Here is a 23,080-nt window from a genome sequence, read left to right on the forward strand (position 1 = left end):
GCCAGACATGCTGGTTTGAGTATGTCTGAAACTGCTGATCTCCTGGGATTTTCACTCATGACAGTGTCTAGAATTTACTCAGAATAGTGCGAAAATCTGCAATTAAAGTAATCAACAGTATGAATCCATGCATCCAGCCTGCTTTCTGTTAACAGCCCCGTCCAGGTGGTGGTGTGAGGGTGTGGAGCATGTTTCCTTGGCACCTTAATACCAATCAATCATCATTTGAATGCCACAGTCTACTTATCTGAATAATGTTGCTGACGATGCGCATCCCTTTATGGCCACAATTTACCACCTTCTATGGCTACTTCCAGCGTGTTAATGCACCATTTCATGAAGCAAAAAAAGGCATCTCAAACGAGTTACACAACAATGGGTCCAGCGTACTTCAGTGACTGACAAATCTGCAGAAATTACGTGATGCAGCAACGTCAACATGGGCCAGAATCTTAAAGAAATGTCTCCAGCATCGTGTTGAATCCACACCATGAAGAATTCAGGCTGCTCTGAGAGCAAAAGGAGGCTCTGCTCAGTATCAGCATGGTGTCCCAGTGTTCAAGTGCTCACTGAGAGTAAGTTTACTATTACTTTATTAGTTATATGTGAATAAAGTTATTTTCCATTGTTTTGTTTTTTTTTTTCTTTTCAAAAGTTAAAGCCTTGAAAAATATATTCTTTAGCTTAAGGAAGTGATTTAATGCCATAGACCACAAGGAATTCAGGATTAACAGTTTGCTTACTGTTACTAAAGACTTATGGTGGAGACACTACAATAATTAGATGGGGTAGCAATAACATCAATAACACATATCACATATAAAGTGGTGTTATTACATCTCCTATATAAAATGAAGTTGTATTTAACTCAACTTAAGTTGTAATAAAGTAAACTCAAGATACGGTATATATACAGTATATGTGATATATATGATATAAATATACAAATACAGATCTACGAATCTTAGACCTTTATTTTAATCTCTACATGTAAATATAAAAAAACACAAATAACAATTACAATTGGTCTTAAACCATTTTTTTTTTTTTGTAGATTTGATACTGATCGACTATCATGGGACGGGGTCCTGCACTGCCCCCCAGCCTGCCTTTTAACGGGGAGTGCCATAATAAGAACCGGGTGAGTTTATTTGGAGAGGCGCCGGAAGCAGCAGGTTGGTGGACAGCAGAGAGAGAGAGAGAGGGTGGGGGGGGCACGGAGAGTGAGGACGTTATCCCTCTGGCTTTATTTGAGCTCTTTGCTGAAGCTGGTCATAAAAGAGGAAAATGGCTTTAACCCAAGAGTCTCTACTGTCCTTTTTACTGCAACACGGAGGCAGAGTGAGGAACTCGGAGCTGCTGAACAATTTCAGGAGTCAGATCAGCTGCAGCGATCCCGCGGAAAAGCTGCACAATAGAGACCTGTTCAAGAAGCTGGTGAACAGCGTCGCCGTGGTCAAACAGATCGACGGGGTGAAGTTTGTGGTCGTGAAGAAAAGGTACCAGGACTTTGTCAGAGAGGGGACGCAGGATGCGCCGCAGAAAACGCAGGCGGAGGAAAGTTTCTCAAGCCCAAGTACGAGTTTTTCCTACACATCCCCCCACCGAGCCGAGGCAGCCAGGATGATTCATTCAGACATCGAAAACAACAACATCAGCTGTCCACCAAACATAATAAATGGCAATTATTATGGTGATGCTAAACGCGTGGCCGTGGGGAGTGCGCAGAAAGGAAACGGAGACAGTGGTGGTGTGGACACGACCACTGTCAAAGTCCTCAATATCTCCGGAGATCGTGCGAGCGGAGCGGGGAAATCTGGAGCCGTGTTCGCGGTCATATCAGTGAGATCCCCGCCGAGGCAGCCCGCACCAGCAGCGCAGGGTGGAGCTCATCCCCAGGTGCATCAGCACACACCTGCAGACAAACCAACCACGCTGAGAGCTAAAGTTTCCACACCACCAGTGCAAACTCTGACTTCTAACTTCCCGGCTTGTAAGAAGGATGCATTCAGTGAACATCAATGTCGGGAAAGCAGACAGACAGAGAACATGCAGCCCCCAGGCTTTCCCCAGGTCAGGCCCCAGAACAAGACCACAAAACAAGCGGATGATGCCAAGGACTCGGAGTCTGTGCCTCTGGAGCCATTAGCTCATGAGTGGTTGGTAAAGTGTGCTGCTGGACTGTGGAGCCAAATCTATGCTCTGCTACTGCAGGACACCCGGTTAGCACAGAGGAAAGACTTCATGTCAGGTTTCACAGCACTGCACTGGGCTGCCAAGGATGGCAACAGTGAGATGGTTCATAAGCTCATGGATATCTCCAGGCAAAGAGGCACTCGCATTAACATCAACAGCAAAGCACATGGAGGATACACACCTTTACACATTGCAGTCATACATGGCCACACTGAGGTAATGCTTTTGCTTGTGCAAGGGTTTGGGGCCAATGTTCATGAAAGAGATAATGCCGGCAAGAAGGCCTTCCACTACCTGGGCAAAGGTGTGTCAGCTGAGATCAGAGCACTTTTAGGAGGACTGCAGCAAAGCAAGTGCAGGGAGAAGACAGACGAGGAAGACTACAGAGAGCACCCAAAAGGCTTCAACACTATTAGCAAACTGTTCCAGCCTCACATAGGGAAGAAGCAAAAGACAACAACAAAGCTCGCTCATGACTCATGAGAACGGCACAGATCATATGAAGCTGTGAGATGAAAAATGATCAAACTTTTAAGAGATTATACTGTTCTATGTTTTACAGTATGTTAATATAAAACAACCTAAATCACCGTTTATGCTTTAGATTACTTAAAGTCTATAACTGAATTAAAATGTGTAGTCTCTCAGTACTTATTGTAAGCTCTAGCTGTCCTGTACAGTGTATCACTGCTGGATGTACTGTTTATGAATGGTATTTTTTTCTTTAGTTGAATTTCATGTATAAATGATTAATATGTTATGTTGCACCCATTTAATTTATTTTAAGAACAACACAGTCTATGGTAGTGATACTGTGCATATTTCCATTACCCAAACTGTAATAAATGTTTTTAGATTCTTGATTCATGACTTTAGAGTATGAGGAAACTTGAAAACAGACCACACCTGGGAAACAGTTGCTATCAACAGTGGTGTGAATCATGTCATTGGGTTGTTGGTGTAGAGAGCTCATTGCTTTTGTGCAGAACAGATCATATATTTATGATATCCTTGTCACCAACATTAAATCAGCTCTTTAAAGAAAACCGATCGCAGAGAAAACATTTGATACTGATGTAGAAAAGACTAGTGGTAAGAGCTTAACATTTTGCCATAGATACCCCTCTCCCTCAGTAACAGCAAAGGGGCCCCATGTGAGGCCAGTTATGTAAAGCAGGCAACTGGTCAGGGTGCTGGAATGTCTCCTTTATCAATTTCTTTGTGAACTTGAAGTTGTAATAGATGAGCTTCCTTTTGTGGGTCAACGTGGGGCCCCTTTTCTACACTGCTGTGATGAAAAAGACACAGGTAATTGACATTAACAGTTAAGGCCCCAAAAGCACACAGTAATCATTTTAGAAAGAACATTTTCTAAATACAAGTTTGACACAAATTACTTTATGTGGGGGAAAAAACGATGGATCACGTCTCCATTGTTGTTCGGATTAGCAAAAGTAAAAAAACAAATGGTTATATATCCTGTAGTACTCTGTGACATTATCACAACTCTAAATCAAAATGGTAAAGAACTAAACCTAAGCTAACAACCTATTCTAAAACATTTTCATGTCAGTGCTGTCATGGATGAATGACTGAATGAACTTTATATATATATATATATATATATAAAACATGTTTGAAAACAGAACTCTGCCCTTTTTTGGCCAGTACAGAAACTGTTTTTATCCTCATCTGACCCAGAGAAAAACAATCCCTGATGACATCAAAAGAGTTAGAGCTCAGACAATAAAGCCATAAGCAAAACAGTGCCAGAACAATGTCCTTTGTCTTGTTATCTGGGAAAGAAGCTGCTTGCATAATGATCCCAACAAAGGACAGCTGCACTCACAGGAACTATTCAACATAGTAGACTGCACTATGTTTTTATCCCACCACAAAACTTTTCTTTAATACTGCAAGAGAACCAAACGATTACAAAAAGGAAATCTACCACAGAAAGGTTTCCTATGTCAAAGCGTTAATGGTTCGGGCAAATTTTCCAAACATCAGAGTCCATCCAACAATAGTGTGATGTGGTCCAGGTATTGTGTCATTTCCTGTTAGTACAAAGTGCCAAAATGAATAGACTTCTGGTTTACGAACAGCTGTGGTAAAACTGAATAGTAAACAGATTAATACAAATTTTGTAACTGTATATGGGGTGGAACTAGGACACAGCTACAACTTAGATCTAAAGCCCAGCTATTGGTCCCCAGAGGTTACAACTACAGTCCACAATATGAAAGTGCTGGTTGACACGAACAGCAGCATTTTGCAAATTTTAGAAATTTAAAAGTAATGAAACTAAAACTAAAATTTACTGCGTATGGTATTAAAGGATGATCATAAGATAAACAACATGGTTAATCCCCTAAAATCACCAAACCAACCAATCACTATCACATCAATGGTAATGTAATCCACCTCTGTCCTGTCAGCCACTGCATAAAAAGCTGTATGATGAAGGTATGTTAATAGAGGTGCTCTAAACTTTACTGGTGCTGTGTTTTAGAGTACAGTGAGGCAGTAAGTATTTACAATAAACAGAAATACTCTGACTCTTTCTCTGTAGGGACACTGTTTAATCAGTGGACACAATATGCCTGTCAATGCCAAGTATTTCCACACACAATGAAGCCTTCACTGTACAACATAAGCAAGGCTTGTGTTGACAAAAGTAAATTGTACAGCGCTGGTGAATTTGTGTTTGTTTTTCTTGTTATTCATTTGTTCACTCTCTGAAAGTTCGTCTGCATAAATCACTTAGAGTTTATTTTAGATGACGTTAATTGCTGGACAAGTCAATATTATGTCCTTTTAATTGCAGTTTGCATTTTAGGCCAGTAGAGGGCAGGACATACTAACATTTTCATCACAGTTGAAATGTTTACTTAAATAATCATGCAAATTTGTTTCAAAAGTTTATTGATACTCCCTTTTTATTTGGTGAGAACAACTATGATGAACAACCTTAACTAGTCCTAGTAAATGTGAACAACTTGGAAAACACCAGATAAACCTCTTCACGTGTAGAATAAAAATATAAATAACATTGTTAGTTTTTAAGTGTAATTAGCACAAAATAATATTATTTGTATGAAATTATAAGGTAGTGATGAACAATATTTAATCAATATTTGCCCTCCCAACAACCAAAATGAAAACTGCCACAGTGTGTGCTGCCAAACATCTCAATACATACTGTGCAGCCTGCCAAAAAGGAAAATCCAAAATGCAGTAAAAAAGTCAAGTCATGCTAAAGTATTTAATATATTCAGTACATTTAGCACTACAAATAGCTCTACAAAGCTGTTTGTAGTGTATGGCAAGACCAGATAAGAAAATCTCAAGTCACCATATCACTTCAAAATGAAGTGATATAATAAAATTCCTTGATTTCATCACAATCACAAAAATGCATACTTTTCATATACCAAAAAAATTGCAAGCCAAATTTACAGATATATCTATTAGCAGGGAAAGGAGCTAAATTAAATTGCGTCCTTTACCAATGAAAACTTCATCATCTGTCAAAAACCCAACAAAACAGAAACAGCCCTTTTGTTTGTCTGTGTTAGGGTCGAGTTCATTTGACTTAATTCACAATAATCCCACATTTCTTCATGTAAAACTGACAACTCACACAGTCACAGTCAGTCTGTTCCTCAAAGCAGACATACCACAAACACTAAGTAAAGAAATGGCTGTTTAAACATAGACTGTATATAAAAAAAGAGCAAACTGCAACCTAAAGGAGTTGGTTTAAAAAAAAAAAAACAGTGCTCAGACATGAAGGAATACTGGTCCAAGTTGCTGTGTTTCTGTTGGCTAGATAGTCCTATTTAGTCCCTGTTTTTTGTGTATCACAGTTAACACTGTGAATTAAATTGAAAATATTACACACATAGCTAAACTTATTTAATGTGAGCAGCTTTAGCTGAATTACAGCTCTAAAAAAAAAAAAGCTAGCTAGTTAGACCCTGTTAATTTAATTTTTAAATTAGATGACCTAGTTAACGTTATATAACTTCTAGCAGGGTTGGGTTTCTTTAACTACATTATGCATACTTCATTTCACTGCTGTTTGTGTAAATATGCCTTAAACATTAGCTATATGGTAACAAACTTTAAGAAAGTTATTCGCCAGCTGGCTAACTCCCTAAATCTATGACTCACCAATGTAGCTTTCCCTGCACAGCTTCAATTGATACTTACAATAGTGTCTCCAAAAAGTCCTTTATAAATTGGTGGATATATATTTTTTGTATAAGTAACAATTGGCCACCTGAAATATAAAGTTAAACTGAGAGATCCCCACTGGTGCCAGAAAATAAAAAATAAAAAATAAAAGTGCACTAAAGGAGCCCATGTGCATTAAAAAAAAGGATTTTATGTTTGTTTTGTTCAATGTATATTTGAATTTCGTTCTTTGTATCTCAGTTTTAATCATGTTGTGAATAATGCAGAAAATCTATTTTAATATTTCAAGTTTAGACTTGCTATTTAATGGGCTATTGTGGGACGTAGCATTTAATTCAGCCCATCCAGGGGTAATAATAAAAAAAAAAAAAAAAAAAAAAAAAAAACAGCCTGTCGCGGTTTGTAATGACTGAAAATGAACAAGTCGGTGCCTGAAATACGAGTGACGCGGTTCATTGCCAACACCTGCGTGTGTTGATCAGCAGCGGCAGGTGTGCGGCCCTGTCGACCCCGAGCCCTCAGCAGAGAGTCCCTCTACGTTTTGACTGGTTTCGGTTTTTTTTTTTGTTTTTTTTTTGGTTTGTTTTTGTTTTTTTTTTTGTTTTTGTTTTTTTTTAAGAATGGAAAAACAAATGCTGAAGTCAGCTTTTCTTCGTTATTTTCGCACTGTTGTCTTTCTGCTGCTGGTCAACTGCGGCTCCCCGCTGGTTAGATCTTCTCCGGGCGCCTCCGGTGCGCTGCACAAGCTGGGCGACTTCACTTACCCCTACGGCAGCATCTTCTCCCCGCTGCTCAAAGCCCTGTCACAGCACGGAGGGCCAAGGTGGAACCCGAGCCTGAAAAAGAGGATGAAGCCCGACCACAGGTACATGAAATATCTGACCGAGGTTTACAAGACGTCCTCCAGAGTGCAGAGGAGTTTGGATGGGAATAAAATCTTCAACACAGTCCGGCTGATCAAGCCTCAAGATGAATGTCATGCTCAAAGCAATAAAGGTGAGGAAGTGAAACGGAGGCCATGATAGCTCAGCTGACCGGACGTCGACAGTACACACTAGACAATGCATGGAGCAATGTATAAGGGCTTGATGGCAAATGAAATGATTAAAATTGGCATTCCTCTAAAAAATATGCCGTAAATGATACTAAATACGCACAAAAATATAAGGTCGAAATGAACTGGGGAAAAAAATCCACTGTTTGGGTCACTAGGTCAAAAAGACAAAGCAGCCTCAAAATAATTGAATGCATTGAATGGTTAAAAGAGGCATTATTAATGATGTTTTGGCTCTGATTTGAATAGGGGTCCTGTGTCAGAATCTATTTTTGAAAACCTGACTTATTTTTATTTTGTGACAAATGAAGTCGTGTTGAGTCAAATTTCCACAAACTTGGAACAACTCACAGTAAGTCATGGAGCAATGTCTTATTATTTCAGCATAGGGCTTTTGGTTGGGCTTTAAAGGTGTAATGAAGCTACAAGGCGCCCAACAGCAGTTTTTTAAAAATCTTTTTCATGAAGTGCCATGCAGGACATTACAGCATTCACACAAAAAGCTGCTTTTCTTTGGGGCCATTTGAAGAGATTTGACAAAAATGTTGTTCAATTTCAGTCTTGTGGTCAGAACAACATGTGTTTTTGCCATGACTTTGTACTTCATGACATCTGTACAAGATTAGACATGTTTGTTCTGCCTAATTAAAATGTAGAGTCTAGTGTGCCTCTCAGTATGAATCTGATTTGATGATATAATGGTGACACTCTGCCTTACGTTTTCTCATATTCTCCCTCAGAAAGTTTTATGCAGGATCTTTCCTACAGTCTTGATCAAGTAAGAAGAAAAGAACAGCTTCTAAAGTCGTCTCTGCTGTACAATTCTGACCATGATCGTGCCATGAACTCTGTGTGCTACCTGAGTATCAAAGAAGAGGAGCAGTCAAACCAGTGTCCGCTGTGTCCTGTCGTCTACCACGCCGTGAACTTCACAGCAGACGCCGACGGAAGGAGCAGGAGGAACTGGGTGGAGGTTGATGTCACCTCATTTATCCAGCCTCTCTTAAAGTTTCAGAAGAAGAATGTACACCTGCTCATCAACATCACCTGCCCAGAGGAACAAAGAGCCAGGGGCGCTGAGCAGAAAGGCCCATTGGAATTCACCCTGAGGCCCCCTCCTCTGCTTCTTTATCTCAATGACACCAGCAAAATCACCCACCAGAGGCCACTGGTCAGTTCCAAACCAGGCGAAAGGCCAAGTGCTGCAGCGAACACATTTCACAAGCTGATGGTACTCAAACCAGAGCAGAGGTTCCGGCGCAAGAGGAGATGGAAGAGGGAATCTCCAAAGAGCAAACGAGGCGATAAAAGCCTGGATATCCACCTGCCTGAGCTTCTCCCAAGCTCTGAATTCCCGACAAGTGACTGTGCCTTGTATGATTTCAGGGTGCGGTTCAGCCAGCTCAAACTGGATCACTGGATCGTTTTTCCTCCAAAGTACAACCCCAGGTACTGCAGAGGCATCTGCCCGAGAACCATGGGCTTCATCTATGGTTCACCTGTTCACACTATGGTGCAAAACATCATCTATGAGAAGCTTGACTCCTCCGTGCCCAGGCCCTCGTGCATCCCCTCCCACTACAGCCCCCTGAGTGTCATGATCTTTGAAGAGGACGGCTCCTATGTCTACAAAGAGTTTGAAGACATGGTTGCTACCAGGTGCACATGTCGCTAAGCCAGCTGCCAACATATGTTTGTTGTTTTTCTTTTTTCCTCTTTTACAGGTTTGATAGAACATCACCACAAAGGCCCTCAACATTCATCACAGGTAGACTCTACCTCTGAGTGTCTCCTCGTTATCCAAATATCAGATATTCTGACCAGGCTCAGTGATTTCTTGAATTTATAAAATCGTTGTGCATGATCTGGAGCAGGTGTGTTTACTTAAACAAAAAGTATTTTATCCTAATGAAAAATGTGGAAACGTGACATTTATTTATTTCCTTTTTGTTAAGAGAGGGTGCAAATGCATTCTAATGTTCAACTTACTATTTGCAATATTGAGTCTGACACACTTGAAGAAGAAAATGTGTGATGTATAATTTGTATAATTTTAAGTTTTGTTTTTTTGTTTTTGTTAACTTATTTTGGGCGGGTGGTTTGTCATTATTATTTAATTTAACACAATTACCAAGTTTTAAGTAGCCCTGTTGTGGATAAAAGATGAAAAAGCAGTCACAAACCCTTGTCAAACCTTTTACATATCGTTTTATTACTGGGGATTACAGACAGCTGTCTGAATGGCACCTGTCTTCATAATATCCAGAATGAAAGTTGTCAAGTTTTCAGTGTGTATTTATTACTTCTGGTCACTGAGTGACTTAATACATATGAATTGACTGCATACTTGTGACTGTGTACTGGTTGACTGTGACTAAATGCTATGTCATGTCTATTTATGCAAATTGAATGAATTCACTGTGTGTCTGTGGTCAGCTTAGGGATATTCAAAAGAATGAAAATATGTTGACATATTCTCTGAAAAGTTGGAAAATAAAAAATAGCAGGCATGAATGTTTTCTTTGTCTGTATACAGCCAGCTAAACTGCTCAGACGACACAGGGAAATGTGCAGTGAAGAAAGAGGAGAAAGACTTTGGTTCTTGCAGTGGAGTGTTTTCTCTGTCCAGTGGGCATTGAGCCCAGATGACCTTGCAAAATACACATTAGGATGCACGCACGCACGCACGCACGCGCACACACACACCCCTTTCAATAAGATTGTGTTAGTGGAGCAGAGAGTGGTTAAAGAGATATCTGCTACATATAGTAGTACTTGCATTCTTCACTTTGGTAAAAGTTCCAGTACAACAGTAATAGTGTAGAAATACACTTTACAAGTAAATGTCTTGTATTTAAAATTCTGCACTGGTAAAAGTGCAGAAGTATTATCAGTTAAATGTAACTGAAGTATTAAAGGGAAAGTACTTGTTTTGCAGACAGCTGGCTCCTGTGACTGTTCAGTGGTTCCCAGCGTAGGGGTCAGACCTTTCCAAAGGGTCACAAGGTAAAACATAGTTGTGCTACATAAATATGGATTCATTTTTTCAGACTTTTCTTTAACCCTTGCCTTTTTCTAAAAAAATATTTGAGACTGTTACATATTTGAGCTTCTTAACAGTTGTTAAAATTAAACCTTGACAAGTTAAGAGCAAAAAGTGTTTTTGTTGAAACATGACAAAGAACTTCAACTACTAGACAGTGCTTTACTGAGAGCAAAAAGCTGGAACCACTGGTTTAATCTTTAATAATGGTGTATTTTATCATCTAATGTTTCAACAAAATGTTAATGTGAAAAATAACTACTCTCTATAGGTGTCCAATACATGTAGTGCAGTAAATAAAAGTGCATCATTTCCCTCTGGAATGTAGAAATAACAAGTAGCACAAAATGTAAACAATCAAAAGTAAAAGTACTCCAACACTGTATTTAAGAACAATTATTAAGTAAATGCACGTTGTCACTTTCCTCCACTGGATATTTGCCAGAAAGTGAGTCAATACTTTCTAAAACATGTCATTGTGTTTTGTCTTTCTGGGGATTTGAAGATAAAACCATGTTTTCATTCATAGTCATGCCCACGTTGTGGAAAAGTACCTGGGTCTCCTGCATGTGACTTGTTCAGATTGGTTCAGAGGTGAGGGGGGAACTCACACGTCCCCCTGGCTGTTTGCAAAGCTTGTGATTCAGTCTTAGTTGTATACTGTAAATCTCTGTGGCAGTACAGATGCTGCCCACCTCTCTGCTGCTTCTGAGTTGCTGGACTGAGGAAGGAAACAGAAAACAAAGAGCAACAACAGCTCATGTCAATCGTTGCATTTGAAAACCCTCAGTACAGTTCAAGGCTTTGTGTTTACATTTTCTCTGATGTAAACCTCTGACTGTGGTCCTTAGAAGTAAGTCATTTGACAGCTCTCCAGGCCGTTAGGGGGCGGTAATGCCGTCGGTACTAGCAGAGAAGAGACGCTTAGATGAGGAGGAAGGACACTGGGACTTCATTAGCAGACGCCGTTGAGGAGCAGCACGGTAAGCCTCAATGTCATGATTTTAAACGGCGCTTCCATTAGCTTGTATCATCAAATGTTGTGAAATGGATGTGTCTTGTTGTGTTAGGAGCGACTTGGGTTTCACCTTTTGTTGAATAAACGCCTACGTTAACGCGGCAGTCATGGAAACGTTTCAAGGTCTGTTTGTACTTTAGCAGCTAACAGCTAGCTGCTAACAGTTAGCAGCTAACAGCTAGCAGCTAGCCCAGCGGCCCAGGGCAGCTAGTTGGTGATGCTAACATTGGTTGATCGCGGCTAACACCGTCCTCTGGTCCTTTAGCTTCGTTATATCATTTCACAATAGTGTAATTATTGCGATAACATAGCACCTTACCGTGCTTTGTCACACAGTTTATCATTTGAAGCATTTATGAACGACGTTAGTACAGTTTTAGCACTATTTTTTTGTCGTGTACGTAGGGAAAGTGTGAATAAGGTAGTTTACGGTTTTAACCTGTTACTTAAACAAACGCGTCTTTTACACTAGTATTATCGTAATTAATACATTATTAATTCATTCAAATATGGTTACGTAATATCCAGTCAATCATGCGCGGTCATTAACTCTTAATGACAATATTTTTTAAATAAGTAATCAAAGATGTCACTCACATTACTGCATGGCTTTTAATATTACAGCTTTTTGGTCAGACTGTTTTCATACTGAACTGGCAAACAGGGAACCCCTTTGTTATTTTCCCAAATTGTTCAGTAGCCCCCACAGTGCAGCTGGACATGAATTTGTATTAATTGTACACACACTAAATTCACTGAGTAGTTGAATTACTTTATTATAAAGAAAAACTATGAAGATTGGCCTGTTTCAACAGAATGGTATGAGGTTCACTGGATATAGTTTTACACAACTATTTGAGTGGCACTATTTGCATTTAGTCCAAATCAGTTAAAACGTTTTTATGTTGCCTGTTTATTTATCTTACATAAATTTCTTGATTGTCATGTCATTTCAGATCAGCTCTCTGGTGAACATGGGTCGCCACTTTGGAGACTTGGCCAAGGTCAGACATGTAATCACTTACAGTCTGTCCCCATTTGAACAGAGGGCTTTCCCGAACTACTTCTCCAAGGGAATCCCCAATGTGTGGAGACGGTTCACAGCTTCTTTCTTCAAAGTTGCCCCTCGTAAGTCTTTGGTTTTGTGTAGAGTTTACCAGTATTTTACAATTAGACCTGGCTCAAATAATACATTTAAGTATTAAATATTTATTGACATCTTTATGTCTGCAAGAAACCAAATTAAAGAAACTAAACACTGTTTTATCATAAAATAATTTATTCTTCTATTCTTCTTTAATATGACTATTTTGAAATGACAGATTTCGCAGGTAGTTCAGATTTTCTCAGTTTGCATTTTTGCAACTAAAATGTTATTCTATGCATAGAGTTGCAAAAATAGTTTTGGGTTTATATATATATAATATTATATGTATTGATAGAATAGATAAAATACTTAATTAATCTCTTAGGGGAATTCAGATTGTCCATCAGCTCACTAATGTATTCAGTTAATATTTAAGACCATGTCATGATGCACTGCCTTTGGCTGAGGTGTTACAATACAAAGTGATGTGATCAAATAAAATTATATAAAATACAATATTCTTGTTAAACAGTTCATAGACTTGCAAAATCATAAAGATCTGAAGCCTACCAATTATCCACTGCCTTTTTCTGCACAAGGTTTAAATTAAGTGCTTTGGATGTCAGGTTTTGATGCTTTCCCTTTCTTATCAAGCTTCACCTAAGGTCTAGTTTCATCATACCAGTGCCCAGATGTTGAGTTGGGTTGGTGCCTAGTCATATGATATACGTCTTAAGTGCTTTGACCCCAGTTTCTGTTGTTTTAATGGAAAGCCACAGTGGACGGCCAAAAGAGCTGACAAATTTTTTTTGATGTGCCAAGTGTCGAATTTCAAGTTCATACCCTCTTTACCACACTCAGCATTTTAAAATAGTTCCTTTTAGTTTGTGTTTGGCAAACATCAAATGCTATGTATTTATTTAAAATTACAGGGGGAAAAAAAACTTAAATTTTTGGATGTTTGACAAGTAAGATGCTGTTGTAGAGCAAATGCAGCTAACCTGCTCACATAAATGTGCAAATACAACAAGACTCAAATTTTAACTGTGACCATGTTCTTACATGGCAGTATTTAGTACTTTTTTTTTTTTTAATCTCGTGTATAATATCAACCTTTTACTACTCCTCTGAGTCTGGTATTCTTTACTGTGTGCAGTCTGTTCAAAATGTAGCAGAATGGATTTAAATTAAATTTTGATATTTGATATTTAATTAAGAATACTCACAACCTTTTATTTAATAGCAACATGCAGGTAAATAAAATTAAATATAGTGTTAAGATCTCGGTGCTAATTTATTTTGTGATTTTCCTTTTTTACAGCAATGACCATCATGTACCTGACATACAGTTGGGGCAACTCTGTCCATCAGCAGGGCAAGAGGAAGAATCCTGCTGACTACGAGAGTGATGAATAAACTCCTGCTACCTTCCCGAACGCTGCCCTGTTGTTATTTCCATCTCTGTATGTTTAACCAATAAAGATAAAATATAATTTATGTGAAAACAGTCTTGATTGGTTTCATTCAGTCATTTCTTCTTGATTGGATTTGATGGCCATTACTGTTCATGTAATGTGGGTATCAAATAAGTGCTATTATTTTACAAGTTATAATACAAATTTACTACTTTACAGTAAGTTTCTATAATTTCTCAAGTCTTTTAATATGGAAATTGATCTTGCCAATGATAAGTAGCTCCAGCATCTCCAAGTAGTGATTTGCTGCTTTTCTCTGGTTTACATTTTTGTAGGTTTAAAATTGTTTGGTTTTGGACTGTGTTGAACAAAACAAGAGGAAGACATTACTTTGGGACGTGGGAAAGTGTGATGGGTTTTTTAAGACTCAAGAAAATGGATAGATAAATCAATGATGAAAATAATTGTGTCAATTACGGTGATTTCTGTCATAAACTTAAGTGTAACATCCAATTGCATTTAAGACAATTTGAAGGTAAATAAACATTTGCGTCTATCTGGTAGTGGTTGTGAATGGGGCTTTTATTTTGAAGCCGGGGAGCCAGCAGGTAACCGACAGCGGGTTTATATCATTACAGCTGGATATGATAAAGTATTATGGGCAGACTGAAATAGATTTGTGAGAACTGACCCAAAGCTGCCGCTGCAGGGGCCGCTTCTGGCCTGAGGGTGGCGCACGATCCTCGGCTGCAGCGTCTCCGCAGTCGGACGCTATTGGCCGCTGCACGGACAGAAGACTCCTGGATCAGCCGGCGTACCCACCGCATGCTGCCGCTCAGTTTCATGGGACAAGAGCAAAGGAGGATCATCGTCCGCTGACCGAAACCCACTGTAGCCGCTGCTGTCGCCTTTAGCACCGAGCTGTGTTTCTGTTCTTCCTCGTAATTACCGCTTTCTAAGCCGTGCAGTTAGCTGGTGAAGATGTCAGTTGTCGGATTTGACGTCGGGTTCATGAATTGCTATGTAGCGGTAGCCAGAGCCGGAGGGATCGAAACAGTCGCTAATGAATACAGCGATCGAGCCACACCGTAAGTACGACTGGGCTCAATAGCATGTGCGGTTTGCGCCGTGTCATCTGCGCTAATAGCGGGCACAACATGTGAGAGGATTCACCTATGTTCATCATAATATTGAGTGCTGCCCGGCTAGTTAGCATGCTAACAGATTTCACAACAGGAAGCAGCATGTGAGTGCTAAAGCTAACGGGTAGCCGAAACGAAACCATTGTGCCCAGAAAGAAATCCTGGTAGCGCTTCACATGCTGGGGTAATGCTTGTGGTGTCTCACTACGGTGCTATAGTCGAGTTCATTTAAAGCCTCTAGTTATTGACCTGCCGAGTCAGGTGATGATTTTTTTTTTTTTTACTACAGGCATGAATGAGCGCATGATGGGAGGAGGCCGGATCCAGGCTGTCAAAACGGCTTGAGCAATCTTTTGTACTTCATTTTCCAGACCCTAGTCCTTAGAAGACACCGTTAGATTAGTGTAGATTAAACATGAGAATTGCTATCGCATGAAATCGTCGCCATCACTGTCAATTACCATTTTATTACTGGTTACACCAACCCTATACGGAGCTGCATCATTGACAGAGCAATTGTAGAAGAAATAACGAGATTGTGTTCTCTGTTTTTAGAGCATGTGTGTCCTTTGGACCCCGGAATCGCTCTATTGGTGCTGCTGCAAAAAGCCAGGTATGTCTCCATGTAGTCAGTCTTGGGACACTTAGGACCTAATCACTAACCTGACGGAGGAGTGTGACCATATCCAGTGTGACCCACAGTGCACTGAATATGAGCACGAACAGTACCAGGGACGGGCACACCACACACGAAATTCAGCACCAACACAGAACACAAGTCAAGTCACAGATGCACAATTTGCCAAGGTGTGCATGTATTTTAATGGAGTTGTTTTCCTCTGTTTCCTCTGTGAAACAGGTCGTCACAAACTGCAAGAACACAGTCCAAGGTTTCAAGAGGTTTCATGGAAGGGCGTTTTCAGATCCGTATGTGCAGCACCTCAAAAACAGCTTGGTCTATGATATTGCACAAATGCCCACAGGAACAACTGGCATTAAGGTAAGAGAAGAATGAACAGGATTCACAGTTAAACTGAGGTGTTAGAATGTGTACTAATCTGTAGATTGCACTCATTACAGCCCAGACAGATTAGCTATACTCATAATTATCTTTGGAAAAGTACCTTTCCACTCTGTGCTCACTCTGAAAGATCTGCAATCATTCCCATATATTGTTAGAATTTGGCGAGCCAGTCCAGGCAATTATCATCCTACCAAATAATTTTTTGTCATAGAAACGAAACGCTGTTGGGTGCTGTCACAGCAAAGAGAAAAGCCCAGGGCATAAAAATGATATAAAGCACTGTGGTTTTGACTTCACAGTGACTCAACAGGGTGGACATAGTGAAAGGAGTCTGCTACACCTGGCACTCTGTGAAGACAGCAGTTAATAATCCATTTGTTCATTCAGACCTAAATATAGTTTTGTGTTTCGAGGACCAAAATTTTGTTTTGTGTCAGTCAGGTGCTAATTAATTCAATTTTCAACCAAATTGGGCCAGAAAAAAGGCCAGCAAGCACCAAAAGCTTGTAGCTGAACAGCATTTTATTGCACCTGTGATGCAGCACATTAGTGCATTTTGAAGTTATGAAATGTCTGTCTGTGAGACAAAGTTGATAAAGCCGAGCTGAGATAAAGTTTGAAAAGTGGCCATGATAATACAGTGGAAGTATAAGGATCACTGTTAAGGCTGACTAAGAGACTTTGGTATGTGACAACATTAGTTAAAGATAATAGAGCCAAAGGGTCCAACTGTCAATCTTTGGAAACATTATGTTGTTAGATTTAATGGTCAAATATGTGTATTTAATTCATTTTGAGGTTGAGGTAGATAGTTAACTGTTATTTACCTATTATTGTTCTGTTGATTGCTGTTCAAACCAAGAAATCATTCAGAGCAATGTGACATTTTTTTTTCTTGCCTGCCTATTTGCCTGTTCCTGAAGGTGATGTACATGGAGGAGGAGAAGGTGTTCAGCATTGAACAGGTCACCGCCATGCTGCTCACCAAGCTGAAGGAGACGGCAGAGAATGCGCTGAAGAAGCCTGTGGCTGACTGTGTTGTCTCTGTAAGTATGAACGTGCCACTGTACAGCTTTTGTCGCTCTCCTTATGAAAGCTTGAAGCCCCAACTTCAGCCTAACCACAGGTCTGATCACGCAGGGTCATTGAAAACACCTGTGGGACTGTGCTGGGTCTTTAGGTAAAAAAAAAAAATTATTTCAAATGCTATTCTATTGTAACCAGGTTCCCTGCTACTACACTGATGCCGAGAGGAGATCAGTCGTAGATGCTGCTCAGATTGCTGGACTAAACTGCCTGAGGCTCATGAATGAGACAACTGCAGGTTTGTACTTGGGTTTTTTGGGTAGGGCTGAGGCAGTATGTGCATGTTATTGATGCCTCTCTGTACTGCCTCTCCAGAATTTGTACACTTCATTAATAATTTAACGATTTTCCTTACAGTTGCATTAGCATATGGGATCTATAAACAGGATCTCCCTGCTCCTGAGGAGAAGGCCAGAAACGTGGTGTTTGTGGACCTGGGCCATTCTGGATACCAGACATCAGTGTGTGCCTTTAACAAGGGCAAACTCAAGGTGTGTGTGTGTGTGTGTGTGTGTGTGTGTGTGTGTATATATATGTAAATCAACGTCCTGCACATTCTTTATCTACCTATGAGAGGCCTTGTTTCATAACTTCAGTTCTCTCTTGGCCTCTTCTTCATGTCTCTCAGGTCCTTGCTACAGCCTGTGACCCAGAGTTAGGAGGAAAGGACTTTGATGAGGCACTGGTCAAGTATTTCTGTGAGGAATTTAGCAAGAAGTACAAGCTTGATGCCAAGTCTAAGCCCAGGGCTCTGGTCAGGCTCTACCAAGAGTGTGAAAAACTGAAAAAACTGATGAGTGCCAACTCCTCAGACATCCCGCTTAACATTGAGTGCTTCATGAATGACGTTGACGTCACCGGAAAACTGAACAGGTCAGCCAACAAGAAATAATTTGTTGGTTATTTTTTATTTATTTATTTTTTGCAATGCACGATTTCTATCTACCGTCTCTTACTTTGAAATTTACTTTGTTTAAGCAATATCAACCTTTTCTCTTGCATAAGGGGCCACTTTGAAGAGATGTGTGCTGATATTTTGACCCGAGTAGAGCCTCCCCTGCAGAATCTGCTGGAACATGCCAGTGAGTATTATTTTCCCCAGTTACCTCGCTTTATTTATTATCCGACATTCCTATGAATTCTGTGTAAAGAATGTAGAACATGCAGTTTCATCAGTTTATGTGACAATGAAACTGTGTTTTTGTGTGTCTATAAGAACTGAAAAAAGAAGACATCTATGCAGTTGAGATAGTGGGAGGAGCTTCCAGGATCCCTGCTGTCAAAGAGAGAATCAGCAAATTCTTCGGGAAGGAGTTAAGCACTACGCTGAATGCTGACGAAGCTGTGGCCAGAGGATGTGCCCTGCAGGTACAGCACACTTTGGTTTTAAAGCTGTTCCCCACCTCTCCTATTGTTCACGATAACATTTCAGCCACCAGCACATGACAGGACCTTTGGCCTTGGTCAACATCTGTTTATGTTTTGAAAATAATGTTTTTCTCTTCAGTTACATCTCTTCCTTTTACTGCTGCACTCATTGAAATACTGGTTGTGTCTCCACAGTGTGCAATACTGTCACCTGCCTTCAAGGTGCGTGAATTCTCCATCACAGACATCGTTCCCTATCCCATCTCCTTGAAGTGGCATTCTGCTGCAGAGGAAGGACTGAGGTGAACCACCCTCTTTTGATACTTTTTTTTCTCACGTCTCTGATCTTAACAGTTTAATAAAATAATGATCATTTGTTGCAGTGATTGCGAGGTGTTTCCTAAGAACCATGCAGCACCTTTCTCCAAAGTGTTGACCTTCTACCGGAAAGAGCCTTTCTCTTTGGAGGCCTACTACAATAGCCCTAAGGAGCTGCCCTACCCTGACCCCACTATTGGTAAGCAACTAAAGCTTCCTAAGTGATTTCTGACTTAGATTCTGACTTGGATTCTGATAAAGGAACGGAAATACTCAAAACCATGTTTGGTATAAACATAGCTGATGTCACATTCACTCATCAAATAGCTACATATGTTTGTTTTGGATCATGATTGTTTTTTTTTTTTCCCTACAGGCCAGTTTCTGATCCAGAAGGTTGTCCCACAAGCATCTGGGGAGAGCTCCAAGGTGAAAGTTAAGGTGCGGGTGAACATTCATGGTATCTTCAGTGTGTCCAGTGCCTCCCTGGTTGAAGTGCAGAAGTCTGATGAGACAGAGGAACCCATGGAAACGGAACAGGCCAATGACAAAGATGGAGAGGTACTTTAACCAAATAAGCGCCTGCATCCGTTTACACTGAGCATCAGATTATTATCTGTGCTATTATCTGTACTTCTGTTTACAGAGAAAAAAACATGTCTGGTGTTTATCACCCCTTTGCAGAGCAAGATGCAGACAGATCAGGATGAGCCGCAGGGACAGGGAGACAGTCAGAAAGAAACAGAAGAGAAGGCGCCACGTGAGACTGAAGAGATGGAGGTAAGATGGACAATTTTTGTTGAAAACAAATGCCAGTTTATAAAGTTGTCTTTACAAGGACATTCAACCCACAATAAACAGTATCTCTGAGAAGATACAATTTTTGTCCCTATTTATATAATTGTGTTTGAACAGTAACACATTGTGTTACAGTATAATACCTCTAATTATACTCTTGGCTTCAAAAATGGAGCATTTGATCAGCACCTCTCTGACACCATGCAAACGAAAACTAAAGTTTGTATGTCTTACAAAGATGGGTTGAATGCAGAGCTGATGCACTGGATTACATTAGATCGTACAGATGCTCTAATAAACTGGTACGTCATTGGCTGCCTTGATTCATTTTGAGTGATATTTTGAATTTCAGTGCCTATTCTCTTATTTTTTTAGACTACCACAGAGGAGAGCAAAAGCGAGAAGAAGTCTGACCAACCCCCACAAGCCAAAAAGCCCAAAGTCAAAACAAAAGTGCTGGAGCTTCCGATTGAAAACAGTCCACAGTGGCAGCTAGCAGACGACATGCTCAATCTTTTTGTAGAAAATGAGGTAACTAGGCTTTCAGCCATCACATACAGACATTACGAAATCCACCCATCAAGCTTCCATCTTTAATTACTCGATCTATTTTGAAGTGTTTGCCAGTTACAGTTGCTGTGTGGGTTCTCCTCAGGGAAAGATGATCATGCAGGACAAGCTGGAGAAGGAGAGGAATGACGCCAAGAATAACGTAGAAGAATATGTGTACGACATGAGGGACAAACTACATGGGATGCTGGAGAAGTTTGTCAGCGAATCTGTGAGTAAAGAAAGAATTCTGATCAAAGTTATCACCTTATAATCACCATACAACAGCTTTGGCTTTCCTTTTTACATATCGTGGAATTCTTTTTTATATTTTTAGGACCGAGATGCTTTGTCATTAAAGCTGGAGGACACTGAAAACTGGCTATATGAAGATGGAGAGGATCAACCCAAACAGGTGTACATTGACAAACTGGCGGAGTTGAAGGTAGTTATTGCTATAGTCTTTTTTTCCATCGATTGTTCAACATTTTGATGTTCTTTAATTGACGTGTATTGTGCACTCTGCAGAAACTTGGCCAGCCCATCCAGGAGAGGTATACAGAGGCTGAAGAGAGACCTAAAGCTTTTGAGGAACTGGGAAAACAAATCCAACAGTACATGAAATTTGTTGAAGCGTACAAAATGAAGGTAAAAGAGAATTTTATAATGTGTGTAGTGGGAATCCTTTAAAAAGATGTATATGATGTTTCTTGTTACTCTTTACACCACATAAAAACTGAAGGCATCATTACAAATAAAAGTAATAATGCCTGTGCTAAATAGTAACACAACTTTTGTTTGTTTTTTTTCATTGATTTCCAGGAGGAGCAGTATGATCATTTGGATGAGGCAGATGTCACCAAAGTGGACAAACTGACCAATGATGCAATGATTTGGATGAACAGCACCATGAACCAGCAGAGCAAACAGAGCTTGACGCTGGATCCCTCTGTCAAAATCATAGACATTAAAGCAAAAACAAGGGTGAGGGTCTATGTGTGGGATTATCGTAAAACCAGAGCACTGTTGGTGGGGGATAAGTCAGAAATAGCACATAGAAAGTAATGATTGAAACTTTAGAATTCTCATTGTAGGATTTCTGGGTATTTAAATACATTTGGGGTTACCAACATAAAGTTGTTGTATGCTGTTGTAAAGTCACCTCAGATATGCTCATTAACAATCAGATGGCTGTATTTACTCATGCAGCATTCATTCAGCTGTTATTGCGCCTTCATGTTAACAGTGTAAACATGACACACTGAGATCAACTGTCTAGCAGGAACATTAGCAACTTTGGTGCCTATATTGCAATTATTTATTGGGCCAGGGCCAATTGTAAGGTATTCCACACAACTGTATGACTTTTAACAAAACCATTGTTTCATGTTGTGTTCTTTGTAATTGTCCAGGAGCTCTTCTCCGCTTGTAACCCCATCGTGACCAAGCCCAAACCCAAGGTGGAGCTTCCCAAGGAGGAAACACCTGCAGAGCAGAACGGGCCCGTCAACGGACAGGAGAAACCCCAGGAAGAAAGTGCAGACAAGGGAACGACTGAGAACACAGGCAACCCCGCCTCAGAAACAACAGAAAAGAAGCCTGATATGGACCTTGATTAAAGCAGCCTAATGCCTCCCTAAAGCAAAGCTGAACGGGAGTTTGTTGCCTCAGATTGAGATGCAGCCTGGGTGTAGATCAGAGCAGGTGAAATGTTGCAGGAACTGCACACCACAGTCAAAAGCAGGCAGGGTAATTAGCGCACTGAGCCCAGCTCCTGGTGGTATCTCTGTCTGATGACATAGCATGCCCTCTCTCTTTCTGGATGACATAAATCAAAAGCCAGCCGCAATAAGCCTGTTTGACAATGAGCGCTGTACACATGATGGTATTTATTTCTGTTGTGTGCTCTGTAAGTGTTCTGGTCTGTGTCACAATATGGTTTTAATAAAGTTATTGAAAATCACTTCACCGTCTTTATTACTTTGGTCAAATATACCCAAGGTTTCACACAGATATTGCTTCTGTCTAGTTAGCAGGGCAGTAGCTATTGGAGAAACAGGTCATATCCTGGGTCCTCAGGGGTTTTGATGAGATAGACATTAGTTTACATTGGACTATTAAATAAATGTTACAATGTTGGGATTTCATTCAAGTATCATTTCAGACTGTCTTTATATGCTTCTGTTTTAGGCAAAAAGCTAAAATAAAGGGGTCTTAGTCTTAGAGAAACTACAGCTTTTAAAGAAAAGAGTTAAATGTAAAGAAAATGTCACAGTTAAATGAATAAAGGATGAAATTTTGGCTTGAGTTTGGTTGGCTCTGGGGTAATTTGTACTCATGACCTCATATTTCTAAAATCCTAGCTACAGCCCTGCGAGCAAAATCATATAGATTCCTTTACTGAGTCATTAAGTCATATAATCCCATCATAGTAAAACTTTGATAAGATCTTTGATGTTATATAACCTGGTCAGGAGAGAAACTTCAGTAGGGTTCTCCTGCAGTGTTGCCTAGCAACCACACTTAACGTTCTGCTATGGATGTAGTTAGTGTAAATTGACTGAACACATGGATGTATTATATGATCTGGATGCCGGATCTAAAAATGGCGCCCATTCAGTTCAATACATGGATGTATTATGAGACCATTATTTATTATTCTTATAATACATCCATGGTTCAATACGAGTTGCTCGCCTGGCGCATACGCTGAAAAGGTTTATGGCTTCCGGGTTACTTCCGCGTTATGCGGCCCATTGAGACTGCGCAGTAGTGTCACTCC

The 23,080-nt window shown here is 40.1% G+C and overlaps 4 protein-coding genes across 4 annotated transcripts; all 4 read left to right on the forward strand.

Moving 5' to 3' along the window:
• Positions 1-1,140: 1,140 nt before the first annotated feature.
• sowahab (sosondowah ankyrin repeat domain family member Ab) lies at positions 1,141-3,059 on the forward strand. Its single transcript, XM_071457296.1, has one exon. The coding sequence runs from the start codon at positions 1,288-1,290 to the stop codon at positions 2,677-2,679; it is 1,392 nt and encodes a 463-aa protein (XP_071313397.1). The 5' UTR covers positions 1,141-1,287; the 3' UTR covers positions 2,680-3,059.
• A 3,809-nt stretch (positions 3,060-6,868) lies between these two features.
• On the forward strand, positions 6,869-9,960 carry gdf9 (growth differentiation factor 9). The gene is made up of 2 exons (XM_071457297.1): positions 6,869-7,392; positions 8,191-9,960. Exons 1-2 carry the CDS (start codon positions 7,017-7,019, stop codon positions 9,123-9,125), a joined length of 1,311 nt encoding a protein of 436 aa, XP_071313398.1. The 5' UTR covers positions 6,869-7,016; the 3' UTR covers positions 9,126-9,960.
• Positions 9,961-11,318: 1,358 nt separating this feature from the next.
• On the forward strand, positions 11,319-14,103 carry uqcrq (ubiquinol-cytochrome c reductase, complex III subunit VII). Its single transcript, XM_071457298.1, has 3 exons — positions 11,319-11,476; positions 12,468-12,639; positions 13,920-14,103. Exons 2-3 carry the CDS (start codon positions 12,486-12,488, stop codon positions 14,012-14,014), a joined length of 249 nt encoding a protein of 82 aa, XP_071313399.1. The 5' UTR covers positions 11,319-11,476; positions 12,468-12,485; the 3' UTR covers positions 14,015-14,103.
• A 677-nt stretch (positions 14,104-14,780) lies between these two features.
• On the forward strand, positions 14,781-22,261 carry hspa4b (heat shock protein 4b). The gene is made up of 19 exons (XM_071457295.1): positions 14,781-15,101; positions 15,711-15,768; positions 16,015-16,155; positions 17,103-17,225; positions 17,404-17,503; positions 17,623-17,756; positions 17,894-18,138; positions 18,271-18,347; positions 18,482-18,633; positions 18,829-18,935; positions 19,017-19,150; positions 19,328-19,512; positions 19,636-19,731; positions 20,125-20,280; positions 20,405-20,530; positions 20,636-20,743; positions 20,827-20,946; positions 21,121-21,282; positions 21,711-22,261. The coding sequence occupies exons 1-19, from the start codon at positions 14,995-14,997 to the stop codon at positions 21,915-21,917; spliced, it is 2,538 nt and encodes an 845-aa protein (XP_071313396.1). The 5' UTR covers positions 14,781-14,994; the 3' UTR covers positions 21,918-22,261.
• Positions 22,262-23,080: the final 819 nt, after the last annotated feature.

The sequence above is a fragment of the Trachinotus anak genome, unplaced genomic scaffold, assembly GCF_046630095.1.
Source record: "Trachinotus anak isolate AG129_WGS33_773 ecotype Australia unplaced genomic scaffold, CSIRO_AGI_Tana_v1 ptg000021l, whole genome shotgun sequence".
Taxonomy (NCBI): Eukaryota; Metazoa; Chordata; class Actinopteri; order Carangiformes; family Carangidae; genus Trachinotus; species Trachinotus anak.

Bases quoted from the DNA above. Each gene is read 5' to 3' on its own strand.
- hspa4b (XM_071457295.1), top strand. From the start codon at position 14,995: ATGTCAGTTGTCGGATTTGACGTCGGGTTCATGAATTGCTATGTAGCG. The intron at 18,634-18,828 runs GTACAGCACACT...GTGTCTCCACAG, and splicing joins CCAGAGGATGTGCCCTGCAG to TGTGCAATACTGTCACCTGC. The intron at 19,151-19,327 runs GTAAGCAACTAA...TTTTCCCTACAG, and splicing joins CTACCCTGACCCCACTATTG to GCCAGTTTCTGATCCAGAAG.
- uqcrq (XM_071457298.1), top strand. From the start codon at position 12,486: ATGGGTCGCCACTTTGGAGACTTGGCCAAGGTCAGACATGTAATCACT. The intron at 12,640-13,919 runs GTAAGTCTTTGG...CCTTTTTTACAG, and splicing joins TTTCTTCAAAGTTGCCCCTC to CAATGACCATCATGTACCTG.
- gdf9 (XM_071457297.1), top strand. From the start codon at position 7,017: ATGGAAAAACAAATGCTGAAGTCAGCTTTTCTTCGTTATTTTCGCACT. The intron at 7,393-8,190 runs GTGAGGAAGTGA...ATTCTCCCTCAG, and splicing joins TCATGCTCAAAGCAATAAAG to AAAGTTTTATGCAGGATCTT.
- sowahab (XM_071457296.1), top strand. From the start codon at position 1,288: ATGGCTTTAACCCAAGAGTCTCTACTGTCCTTTTTACTGCAACACGGA.